The sequence below is a fragment of the Ips typographus genome, linkage group LG13, assembly GCF_016097725.1.
Source record: "Ips typographus isolate SLU linkage group LG13, UJ_Ityp_2.0, whole genome shotgun sequence".
Lineage (NCBI taxonomy): Eukaryota > Metazoa > Arthropoda > Insecta > Coleoptera > Curculionidae > Ips > Ips typographus.
This window is the reverse complement of record NC_138434.1, coordinates 7,407,705-7,421,048: the sequence shown is the minus strand read 5'-3', so window position 1 is coordinate 7,421,048 and position 13,344 is coordinate 7,407,705. Positions and strand designations below refer to the sequence as shown.

Genomic DNA, 13,344 nt, shown 5'->3' with positions numbered 1-13,344 from the left:
TGGATGGCTCGCCAAAGTTTCTTGAGAGTCTCGCAGTAGCTTTCTGAGTTGATTGTTGTTCCTTTCGGCATAAAATCCACCAACAGAACCCCGTTTCTGTCCCAGAAAACGGTCGCCATAACCTTTCCCGCTGACTTCTCTGTCTTGAACTTTTTGGGCTTCGGTGAGGTCGGGTGACGCCATTGTTTCGACTGTGCCTTCGTTTCCGGGGTGTAATGATGTGCCCAAGTTTCGTCTCCAGTCACAATCGAATCCAGAAAATCTTCACCCTCTTCTTCATAGCGGCGGAGAAATTCTGTGGCACTTTCCACGCGCTTTCTTTTGTGTTCGTCGGTAAGCTGCTTAGGGACCCACCTGGAGGACACCTTGTGGTAACCGAGGACCTCCGACACAATATTCTGCACAGAGAAGTAGCCACACTCTTCATTAAGACCTTCCCTTATTTCATGAAGAGTTATTCTCCGGTTATTGCGCACCATCTCGTCGATTCGAGCAGCCGTTGATTCCGGTAAACTAGGCCGCCCCGACCGCGGCTCATCGTGGACATTTTCGCGGCCTTCAGAAAACTCCCGGCACCACTTCCGCACGTTTTTTATGTCCATGCACTTCTCACCATATACTTCCACTAACTGGCGATGAATGTCTATAGGAGAAACCTTTTTTGCGTTCAAAAATCGAATGACTGAGCGCAGTTCGCACCTCGCGGGAGCTCCATCTTAAGCGACTGCTACGCAGGAACTGGCCGTCCCAAGGTATTGCGCATGATTATACACTGTGGTGGGGAAATCATGTCAAATTTCGCCTAGCAACTCACGTCCCAAAATGGCATCGTTGGAGACCTTACTTTTCGATACTCCCTCGTACTATATAATTTTTAGAAAACAAATGTGAGACTTGTTTTATAAGTCAACCGACAACAACCAAATACAAATTTTAATTTGAATTTGAAAGTTTGAAGTTTGAATAAGGAATAAATTGAGGTTAGATCGTCATTACAGCCATGTTGCCAAGAATAACTTTTTACTTATCAGTTTGTTTACTAATCCGTGGGTCTCTTGCGTGACATTTCGGACGATCTGGATAAGATTAAATTGTGGTGCGACGCAAATCGGCTTTGTCTGAACATGTCAAAGTCCCATTTGATGGCGTTCAACTGTGTTGTTGATGATTTGCCGATGGGCGGGGCTGCAATCGCGTCTGTAGAGGACGTTCGTTTTCTCGGTCTGAGTGTGGATAGAAACTTTAAATTTCATTGTCATATCGAACGTCTCAATAAAAAGTTGGCGCTCGGTTGTTACTGTGTTCGAACTACGCGCAGGGAGTTGGGCATTGATGTCGCCCGCACAGTATATTTCTCTCTAGTCGAATCACACTTGAGTTTTGGTCTGCCCTTTTGGGGCTCTTGTTCTAGAGCTTTATTTCATTCAGTTTTTGTACTACAAAAGAGGGCTGTTCGTTTCTTGTCTGGCGCTCATCCGAGAGCTCACTGCCGGCCTTTTTTTCTGTCACACAGAATTCTCACCCTGCCTTCATTGTTTATTCTGGACTCATTCACAAACATAGATTCCGCTTTCCTGATTACCGTGGGAGGATGGCCACACGTGGGTCTAACAATATCCCTCTGCCGATACCTCGTTCTGCTCTTGTCAAGGGTTCTCTTATTTATAATGGGGTCAAGATCTATAATAGGGTGGATCAGCAGATCAGGCTGCTGACTGATTTCCGGTTGTTTAGTGGGCGTCTAAAGCGGCTCCTCCTTGAGCGGGCAGTTTATTCGGTTGACGAGTTTCTCCAGTAGGGCTACATGTATATTTGTTTAAAATGTTTATTGTGGGTTTGTTTTAGTTACCGGTTTATTTATGCTGTTTTATGTATACTATTTGTTATTTTACTTATTTTATTTATTTATCTATAACCGCTTTGTCGATAAAGCTTATTAGTTTTGGACAATAAAGCACATTTATCTATCTATCTATCTATACGGACCAGCCAATAGCTTGGTGAATAAGTACATTTCTTAACAAGGGGTTATTTGCTATACCATTGTTAGCTAACAGTCTGTTAAGCGGGGTAATGGTGAATACAGCCGTAAGTCGTCCGTTAGTGCCGTTGGTTTTGCGACGATATGCAGATAAGGGAACTATTAATAGAAGCCGTTTAGTAAAGTAACCAGTGCTAGTACTTTGCCAAAATACGATAAGCCGTATTTTTAAGTTATTATATTTTCTCAGGATTGGCCAGTCCGATTTTTACCGTTCTTGTTGGAGACAATTGGTAGAATTACAGGGTTTACAACAACGTTGCAGTATGATAGCGCGTAATAGGAAATTAGTGGTTTGCGACTTTCCTTGTAATTATAATTCGCGAGTTGACGTAGCTAGGTTGGCCGAAGCGTACCGTTTTCCTGCAGTACTGCGGTTCTGTACGCGTCACTCGAGTAGGGCCGTGTTTCCCACTACCCGAAAGTGGGGGAATCGGACTGTCTATAAAACTAGCGTGCGCCGCCAGTTTGTGGTGTGTTGAGATCATTAGCTCTCCCCGAGCAACATCTCAACCTTCCAGCAGCACCGCCGCATCACAGTAAGTATACCTGTTTAGTGGCTAGCCCTCCTAGTGCACTGTGTACCTGTTATTTGAACACCGAGGCTCGCTAGACCGGGTGTTCGTTCCTTGTTTACTCCAACCCTGTACCGCCGCACAGTGGTCGATTTTTAAAAAATCTAGGCAATAATTAAAAGAGTTAAATACAGTTACCGTATCCGTGGAATTATTTACTTTTGGAGTATCTAATAACTGAAAAGTTTCAGGAAGGAAACATTTTAATTTTTTAATAGGTAGTTTACGTAAACTCGAGATGCAAGGATCTGACGAAACCAGAAGGCGATTTATTATATCTCGTATGTTATCTTTTCTGGATGTTTTTCTGGAAAAATCCGCTCTATACTTCTTGATATCCTTGTTGCGTGCCTCTTGTGCTTCCTCGGATAATTGTCCTATTGGCAAGCAAAATGATGTAATAACTTCAAAGTCATGTATTAAAATTTTGTGTATAGTTGGAGGCATGGCATACCAAGGATACAATGTCACAAAAAGTCTTGCAGTTGTTAACGCATATTCCTTAAACCTATCTGTATGACGATAAAGTTTGCATTACATGAAATTTTGTAATTAATTGTTTGTCAATTTTGGTTATATTTGATACTACTTCTACATTTTCAAAGCACCTACGAGCTGTGTTACCATCATTGGAGCTACCAAAACCGGGCTTGGGCTTATCAACAATGGGCCCTATCTGGTTGCGCAATTGCCCTGGAATACGCTTTTTGGTATCCAATACAATTTGTTTATCAATATCACTTCTAGCTTGCCATTTTTTAATATCCATTTTATAAGCTAAATGTAAGAGACATTCAAAAAAACGTATCCAAGCATGTAAAGTAGACAGGCCATACATAAAGTTATCAGTATTTGCTGGTCGTAGAACAATATTGTCGATATTATTAAAGTCGTTAGAACAGGCTCCACAAATATAACATCTTTGAGTAGATTTGTTTGAAGTTAAAGAATTGCAAACTTTACCCTCAATCATTGTAAAATGTAGTTCAAAATTAACAGTTACATTTGAGTTATTAATGGTACAAGTAAATGGAACGATATTATTAATTTGACGGTCCACAAACTCTTTTTCTAGTTTAATTAGCTCTGCTGTTTCGTGAATGAACTGTAATTTTAAAGGACGACAAAAACGAGGCGATGATGTTCTTAAATTTTGCCAAATTATTTGATTATTTTGAGTTGCTCATTTTTCGTCAGTTCTAAAATTTTATTTTCTAAAGTAGTGAATCTACTATTAATACTTTTATCGGAAAAACTCTGAACCATGTCAAAAAGGTCCTGGTAACTAATAATAAAAAAGTATTCGTCCACATCTGTAAGCAGAACAAAATATAGGTAAGTATAGCATTTTGAACTTTTGAAACGTCAGTAAAAAATTAACCCCGTATTTTAGACTTATGTGCAAATATGAGCAAGGTTTCTGTTTAGCATTAGTTTATTAAGTAAGTTTCTTCAACAAAACACTAAACAAACCCGTGGGATATTGGGCGGAACATAAAAAAAAACATTCAAAATTTTGTCTCTTAATAGTGACGTAAAAACGCATTTCCATTTTGAGTATATTAATATTTAAAAGTATACTTTTGAACAAACATTTTTATGTGAAAAACTTACTACTTACCCCTACAATTAGGATCCATTTTAAAACAAAAATGAAACTTGTCTTCTACTAAGTTAACAACAAAACCTTCGTAACGCATCCAAAAAAAACTTACTAGAAAAAAATAATGTATTTGAGTTTGACGAATCACTGTCAAACAATAATAAAAGAATGTGACATTCTATCATAGCCAACTTGTTCTTTGAAAACATTGTTTGACATTTGAATGACTTTTAGCCAAATATATAAAACTCCAAGTATTTCTTTTGTGCCAATGAAATTAAAAAAACTACCAAACAGTGCGCCGTTTGTTGTAGCGTCGTGGTTCGCTAGACCGGGCGTTTGCACCGTTAGTCCCAGCCCGGCCATTTTTCCGGCCCTTTTACTTCAGTAGCATCGTGGCTCGCTAGACCGGGTGCTACGCCATAGATCCGGCATTGTAGGTTTCTATACAAACACTACATGGTGTAGCGTCGAGGTTCGCTAGACCGGGCGCTACACGCTAGTTCCACCTTCAACACAAACGCTACATGGTTCGCTAGACCGGGCGTTTGTGTCATTTAGTAGTCCGGCCCCACTTCCTGGCCCTGTCTTTTGTTGACTACGCTACATGGTTCGCTAGACCGGGCGTTTGTGTCATTTAGTAGTCCGGCCCCACTTCCTGGCCCTGTCTTTTGTTGACTACGCTACATGGTTTGCTAGACCGGGCGTAGGAGGCAAGTTTCTATATCCTGTTGTCAACAAGAACCACTACAAGGCTCGTATAGACCGGGTGGTTTCAGTACTACCCTCTTCCGACTCTTTTACCGACCCGTAACACCGTAACTTTATTTGCACTAGGACGGTTAATTGCTTAGTTGTAAACGTAGACCTGCATTGTCCCTGTAATTAACTTTGATTCATCTTGTACCTGTAACATTCATTGCATTGCGTGGCTTTTTAACTTTCTGCATTATACCGTTGACCTGTTTTGCATCGCATCCGACCCGTACCGTAACTAAGTTGCACACTCTCACTCTCGTTCTTGTTTAATTAAGGGGAGGGGGGATTTAAGATACGCTTGTATAAACGCAGCTGTATAAAAGCTACCAAGGCATACGAATTGTGTTTCCTGGTTCACATTTCGAAAACTCTAAATACTGTACCGTCGTACTCCAAGATATGCGTGTGAGGAAAGTCACGTTGCAAGAAGATGTCAACTTACCTGCAAGATCAGAGACCATCGTTAAAGTTAATTTGGATAGAAAAACGGAATTGAGCACACTTCAGCTGATAGAACCGAGTTATGAAGAGGAAGATGATGCTGTGAAGAAGGGAGTTCTTGTAGCCCGCACCCTAGTCCAGCAGAAAAACGGCCAAGCATACGTAAAAGTCGCCAATTTGAAAGAATGTGGTCAAAGATTAAAAAAAGGCGATATAATAGCCAAATCCGAACCAGTACTTATGGTGACTAAGGAGTCGCACGAAACAAAACCAAACCCCGACAGTGACCTTCCTGAGTGTTTGGTGCACTTAATGAAAAAGACGAGCTCAATTTTAACTGATCAAGAAAAACAGACTTTTGGCCGTTTGCTTCACGACTACAAGGACGTGTTCGCCTTAAATGAAACGGATTTGGGAAGAACTCATTTAGTGAGGCATAAAATTGAAACAGGGGATTATTTGCCCATTAAGCAAAGACCCAGACGACTCCCATTGGCTAAGCAGGCAGAAGTGGAAAATCTTATACAGGACATGGCGGATCGCAGCGTCATTGAGCCATCCACCAGCCCTTGGAGTTCTCCTGTGGTACTTGTTACTAAGAAAGATGGGTCGACAAGATTCTGCGTGGACTATAGAAGATTAAATAAAGTTACTAAGAAAGACAGTTATCCCTTGCCCAGAATAGATGACACCATAGACACTCTGGCTAACGCAAAGTGGTTTTCCACCTTGGATCTAAAAAGTGGATACTGGCAAGTGGAGATGGATCAACGGGACAAAGAGAAAACTGCCTTCTCAACAGGAAATGGCTTGTGGCATTTTAACGTCATGCCTTTTGGACTTTGCAATGCTCCGGCAACCTTCGAAAGATTAATGGAAACTGTTCTACGAGGATTGACTTGGAAAACCTGTCTTGTTTATTTAGACGACATCATTATTATGGGCAAAACATTTGAAGAACACCTGCAAAACGTTGAAGAAATCTTCAAGAAGTTCAGAGGGGCAAACCTGAAATTAAATCCGAAGAAGTGCAGCTTTTTCCAAGAAGAAGTCGAATACTTGGGACACGTTATATCGACAAAAGGAGTAAAAACCGACCCGAAGAAAACTGAAGCTGTAAAAAATTGGCCTGTTCCGAAAGACAAGCACGAATTAAGAACTTTTCTGGGATTGTGTTCCTATTACAGAAGGTTTGTTCGTGGATTTGCTGATATAGCCAGACCCCTACACAAATTGACGGAGAATAACCAGCCCTTCGAATGGACTACAACATGTCAGGAAGCCATGGAAGAACTGAAAGTAACCCTTTGTTCTCCACCAGTTTTGGCTTTTCCACGACCTGGGGAAGAGTTTATTGTGGATCGACTTGCACCTTACCGACCACCCAAAGCTGGTGAAGTTGATGATCGGGACGATCAACTCTAGGAGGGGGGCAGTGTTGCAAAGCGAACTTTTGATTATTAGTTAGGATTTCTTTAGTTATTTGTTGTTACCCCTGTATGTTACGTTGCTTTGTTTACGTTCTACATTCTTTTGTCTGTGTTCTAGAAAATCCTGGCTCCGTTGCTTATATAGAGAGAGATTTATGTTATAGCTTAATGAGTGTGAGAGAGAAAGTCAATTTCATGAATATTTGGGAACTTTCTAGAAACCATGGAAGCCTATATAAGCAGCTGAACCAGGCCTGGTTAGTTAGTTGTTGAGTTGATGATTGTAGTGAAGTTGAAGTTATCAGATAACGAGGTTAAGTGTCAGTGTCAGTTTATTGTTTTGTAAACAATATACAGTGTTGTACAAGAAGTGTGTCATTAAGGAGTACGACGGTACATTTGGTGTCAGAAGTGGGATTGGAGAATCAAAGAAGAGATCCAGAGGAAGACAGAATAAACCGACAAAAGCAGAAGGTGTGTTGAATGCCTGTGAGTACACGACAACAAAGCGCCAAAATGGATGAAGGAATGAAACAACTTATGGAGATGATTCAAGCAATGAAAGCAAGCCAAATAAGTCAAGAGCAGTTCAAAGCAAGCCAAGACCAAATTAAAAACCAGTTTCAACGACAAGATGAAAAATTAGACCGAGTAATAAATGAAATAAAAGGAGAAATGGACAAAAGGATGGAAATTTTGGAAGAAAAGGTAAATGAGAGGATAAGCGGTATGGAGGAGACCGTTCAGACCTTGCGAGAGGAATTTGACAAACTACAGGAAAAGTCTTCAAAGCCAACCGTAGTCGCCAACCGTTCTAGTGTCTGCTCAAATATTAAGCCACCAGTTTTCGACGGTAAGACCTCATGGCAGGTTTACAAAAAACAGTTTGAGGCTGCCGCAGAGGCCAACAATTGGACATCAAGTGACAAAGCCACTGCCTTGGTTTTGTCACTTCGAGAAGAAGCACTGGAGGTTTTGCAGACTTTGGACGAGAGCCAGTACAAAAACTACGACGACTTAATCCAACATTTAGAGATGAGATTTGGAAATAAGCACCTAGAACAAGTATACGAAGCTCAGTTGTCTAATAGGACCCAAAGAAGCACGGAAACACTTCAACAGTATGAAGCCGACATTGCTCGATTAGTTTGTCTGGCCTATCCAACGGCCTCTCACGACATTAGAGAGCGAATGGCAGTACGGGCTTTTGTGCGAGGTCTTAAAGATTGTGACACAGAGCAAGCAATACGATTAGCGAGATGCCAAACATTGCATGATGCTCTTGCCTACGCTTTGGAGTTTGAGGCGGTCAAGCAAGTATCACGAGGACATACTCGAGTGCGTCAAGTCAGAAGCCTTACACCGGAACCGAGAAACCGATCTTCCAATTCAGATCACACAATCACTCAGTCAGACTTGAATCGTCAGCTGGAGACATTTCGAAAAGAACTAATGGGAGCGTTAAATAGAAGAAGTCAGAACAACCGAAACGCTCAAACCACCACGTTTACTCGGTCATTGGAATGCTGGAACTGTGGAGAAAAGGGGCACATTCAATCGCAGTGCCGCAAACCTAAAAGAATGTAGAACGCAAACAAAGCAACGTAACATACAGGGGTAACAACAAATAACTAGAGTCCGGATTTCTAGAAATTTAGCTTTTTGTAAATAATAAAAGCAACCAACTTTTGATACAAAAACACGTCATTTGACAGATTTTGTTCATGCTTTTTTTGCTTTTTTCTTCTTTTTGTGCTTATTTTAGTTTTTTGTGCTTATTTACTGCTATTTTTGTATGGTTTAACTAGTTTTTAACAAGTTTTCAAGTTTTTAAAAATAAACTAATAACTGCTTTGACAGAAAAACGCAGCAGTTTTGACGTAATCTTATTGGTTCTGTAACGTCGCACAGTAGGCCATTGGGCCAAGTGGTAATATTGACTTTTGCTGTATTGAAACGACAAAAACATGCTGCAAAATGTATAAGTATCAATTTACAAATTTAAACTGACCAAAAAATTTCCAAATGCTCCTAAAGTAGTCTAAAAAAATGTAAAAATATTCCAAAACTCTATAGAAGCTCTAAAATGCCTTACAAAAGCTTACAAAACAGACTAGAAGCTTTCAAAAGCTTTTAGAACACTAACAAATGCTTTTCAATTTATCTAAAAGCTCTCAAAATATTTCAAGACAGTCTAAAAGCTTCCGTATACTTCTAGAGCAGTAGCAGCTTCAAACGTCTACAAGGTTTCAAATGCCTTAGAACCTTCAAGGATCTTGAAACTGTCCAAACACCTTACAAATGCTCCTAAATTAGTCTAAAAAGGTTTTAAAACACTGGAGAAACTCCAAAATGCTTCTCAAGCAGTCTAAAGCATTCCAAATAGTCTTCAACTAGTCTAGAAGCTCTCAAAAAGTTTCAAGGCAATCTAAAAGCTTCCGCATGCTTCAAGAGCAATTTAAAAGCTTCCAAAAGTTCAAAGTAAAATGTCTTAAAAGCAGTCCAGAAACTTCAATGCTCCGAAAGTAGTCTAAAAAGATTTCAAAACATTACAGAAACTCCAGAGCATTCGGAAGTCTTTTAAAACAGTCTAGAAGCTTCCCAAAAATCCTAGAACCGTGTAAGAGTTTCCAAATGCCTCTAAAGCCTTCCAGAACCTTCAATATGCTCTTTACAGTTCAAAACAGTTCAAAAACCTTCCAAATTATAATCTTCCGTATGCTTCTAAAGCAGTTTGAAAACTTTTAGAAGTTGAACTCAAAAATAGTAAAAAAAATTTTATCTCTGAAAGAGTTTTGTGCTTTTTTAAAGCTTTTTTACAGATTTTTATGCATTTTTGGAGGAAAATGATTTTGCTTTTTAAGCGCTTTTTTTCACAATTTTAGTGCTTTTTAATCCGGACTCTACAAATAACTAAAGAAATCCTAACTAATTATCAAAAGTTCGCTTCGCAACAATACGCTTATTTGCCTAATTATTTGGTGTAGTTAAGTTTGCTGGCATTTTAAGTTAAGCAATTAGAATATACTTTAGTTGATTGGTACTTTTGGCTTTTATTAGCGTTGTCACCAACTGATCCACTCTTACCACAGATTGTCGGAAACCTTGTCTCCAGCTGTTTAAAAGCTACCAAGGCATACGAATTGTGTTTCCTGGTTCACATTTCGAAAACTCTAAATACTTTCTTAAAACCAGGTGGCGCCCGAGGCAATTCTCATTCACTTTTGTTCTAGAACACACTTTGATTCGAACTCCCGAATAAATAGCGTCACAGCATGTCACCTGTCTTAACACGTCACAACTATGAAAACTATCTAAGAAAAACGACATGGTTTAATAGATTGTGTTTTACATTTTAGTGGTGTCTCACGTAGCCGTCTATTTGACACGTCAACTGTCACAGACAGTCAGGGCGAAAATTGCCTGTAAAACCCGCTTGGAGTAACCAAATCATGTTTTTAAGCACATTTTTGGAATCCTCATTGAATTTTCTATTTCATAACCTAAAAAAAACACTACAAAATTTGGTACAGTCAGCTAGAAAAGCGGTGTTAAAGTTTGAACTGGTAAAAGCTTCACGGTGTACTTTTGGCAGTTCTGACGTGGCTGTCAAATTTAAACCGACTTTAGTGTTAGTTGACAACTGTCAGAAGTGTTTAAGAATGACATATAATCTCACAGTTTACTTTGACGTTTCGACAATGTTTAGTTACCTTGCTGCGCAACAGGGTGAGCCACAATCGTTGCGCGCCAGCTTGATCCAGATGTTCGGCGCCTCGAATACACAGCGCCGTCGCTTTTTCGATCAGATCGTTGGCCAAAAGTAGATCTAGAGCTTCCGACCATTCGCCGGATTGTTCTAGAAGCAGCGTGGTCGCTTCATGAGCCTAAAAAACGATTAAAAACGCTTTTTTCTTGGCAAATTGGTAAATTTTAAAAATGAGACAAGTTGGAAAGCCCATTTCACGAACATATAAAAGTCCATACCTTGTCAGTCAAATCAAGCAGTTTTTTAGGTTTAAACAAAACAGTGCACAAAAATTGGATAGAAAATTTTGGTTAAATTTAAAGCCCTCTAGCGGCCAAACCATATAACCGATCAACCCATGTTAGCACATCGTTGAAAAGCCTATTTCATTGTCTATCCATCGACATATAAAAGTCCATACGTTGTCGGTCAAATAAGACAGTTTTTTAGGTTTAAACAAAACAGTGCACAAAAACTGGATAGAAAATTTTGGTTAAATTTAAAGCCCTCTAGCGGCCAAACCATCTAACCGATCAACTCATGTTAGCACATCGTTGGAAAGCCTATTTCATTGTCTATCCATCGACATATAAAAGTTCATACGTTGTCGGTCAAATAAGACAGTTTTTTAGGTTTAAACAAAACAGTGCACAAAAACTGGATAGAAAATTTTGGTTAAATTTAAAGCCCTCTAGCGGCCAAACCATATAACCGATCAACCCATGTTAGCACATCGTTGGAAAGCCTATTTCATTGTCTATCCATCGACATATAAAAGTCCATACGTTGTCAATCAAATAAGACAGTTTTTTAGGTTTAAACAAAACAGTGCACAAAAATTGGATAGAAAATTTTGGTTAAATTTAAAGCCCTCTAGCGTCCAAACCATATAACGGATCAACCCATGTTAGCACATCGTTGGAAAGCCTATTTCATTGTCTATCCATCGACATATAAAAGTCCATACGTTGTCAATCAAATAAGACAGTTTTTTAGGTTTAAACAAAACAGTGCACAAAAATTGGATAGAAAATTTTGGTTAAATTTAAAGCCCTCTAGCGTCCAAACCATATAACGGATCAACCCATGTTAGCACATCGTTGGAAAGCCTATTTCATTGTCTATCCATCGACATATAAAAGTTCATACGTTGTCGGTCAAATAAGACAGTTTTTTAGGTTTAAACAAAACAGTGCACAAAAATTGGATAGAAAATTTTGGTTAAATTTAAAGCCCTCTAGCGGCCAAACCATGTAACCGATCAACCCATGTTAGCACATCGTTGGAAAGCCTATTTCATTGTCTATCCATCGACATATAAAAGTCCATACGTTGTCGGTCAAATAAGACAGTTTTTTAGGTTTAAACAAAACAGTGCACAAAAATTGGATAGAAAATTTTGGTTAAATTTAAAGCCCTCTAGCGGCCAAACCATATAACCGATCAACCCATGTTAGCACATCGTTGGAGAGCCCATTTCATTGTCTATCCATCGACATATAAAAGTCCATACGTTGTCAATCAAATAAGACAGTTTTTTAGGTTTAAACAAAACAGTGCACAAAAATTGGATAGAAAATTTTTGTTAAATTTAAAGCCCTCTAGCGGCCAAACCATATAACCGATCAACCCATGTTAGCACATCGTTGGAAAGCCTATTTCATTGTCTATCCATCGACATATAAAAGTCCATACGTTGTCGGTCAAATAAGACAGTTTTTTAGGTTTAAACAAAACAGTGCACAAAAATTGGATAGAAAATTTTGGTTAAATTTAAAGCCCTCTAGCGGCCAAACCATATAACCGATCAACCCATGTTAGCACATCGTTGGAAAGCCTATTTCATTGTCTATCCATCGACATATAAAAGTCCATACGTTGTCGGTCAAATAAGACAGTTTTTTAGGTTTAAACAAAACAGTGCACAAAAATTGGATAGAAAATTTTGGTTAAATTTAAAGCCCTCTAGCGGCCAAACCATATAACCGATCAACCCATGTTAGCACATCGTTGGAAAGCCTATTTCATTGTCTATCCATCGACATATAAAAGTTCATACGTTGTCGGTCAAATAAGACAGTTTTTTAGGTTTAAACAAAACAGTGCACAAAAATTGGATAGAAAATTTTGGTTAAATTTAAAGCCCTCTAGCGGCCAAACCATATAACCGATCAACCCATGTTAGCACATCGTTGGAGAGCCCATTTCATTGTCTATCCATCGACATATAAAAGTCCATACGTTGTCAATCAAATAAGACAGTTTTTTAGGTTTAAACAAAACAGTGCACAAAAATTGGATAGAAAATTTTGGTTAAATTTAAAGCCCTCTAGCGTCCAAACCATATAACGGATCAACCCATGTTAGCACATCGTTGGAAAGCCTATTTCATTGTCTATCCATCGACATATAAAAGTCCATACGTTGTCGGTCAAATAAGACAGTTTTTTAGGTTTAAACAAAACAGTGCACAAAAATTGGATAGAAAATTTTGGTTAAATTTAAAGCCCTCTAGCGTCCAAACCATATAACGGATCAACCCATGTTAGCACATCGTTGGAAAGCCTATTTCATTGTCTATCCATCGACATATAAAAGTCCATACGTTGTCGGTCAAATAAGACAGTTTTTTAGGTTTAAACAAAACAGTGCACAAAAATTGGATAGAAAATTTTGGTTAAATTTAAAGCCCTCTAGCGGCCAAACCATATAACCGATCAACCCATGTTAGCACATCGTTGGAAAGC

At 39.1% G+C, this 13,344-nt stretch overlaps 1 protein-coding gene across 5 annotated transcripts in view; it reads right to left on the bottom strand.

Annotated features, from left to right (window-relative positions):
- Positions 1–13,344, bottom strand: part of Vps8 (vacuolar protein sorting 8) — a 91,206-nt gene that overhangs the window by 26,520 nt on the left and 51,342 nt on the right. For 4 of the 5 annotated variants that reach the window (XR_014180331.1, XR_014180330.1, XM_081991843.1 and 1 more), the window contains one exon: positions 10,563–10,736. Coding sequence is in view for 3 of the 5 variants with exons in the window: in XM_081991843.1 (XP_081847969.1) it covers positions 10,563–10,736 (174 nt within the window). In the remaining 2 variants the exon portion in view is untranslated. Of the gene's footprint in view, positions 1–10,169; positions 10,353–10,562; positions 10,737–13,344 lie in introns of those variants that run through there. The other variant, XM_081991844.1, reaches the window with a different exon arrangement.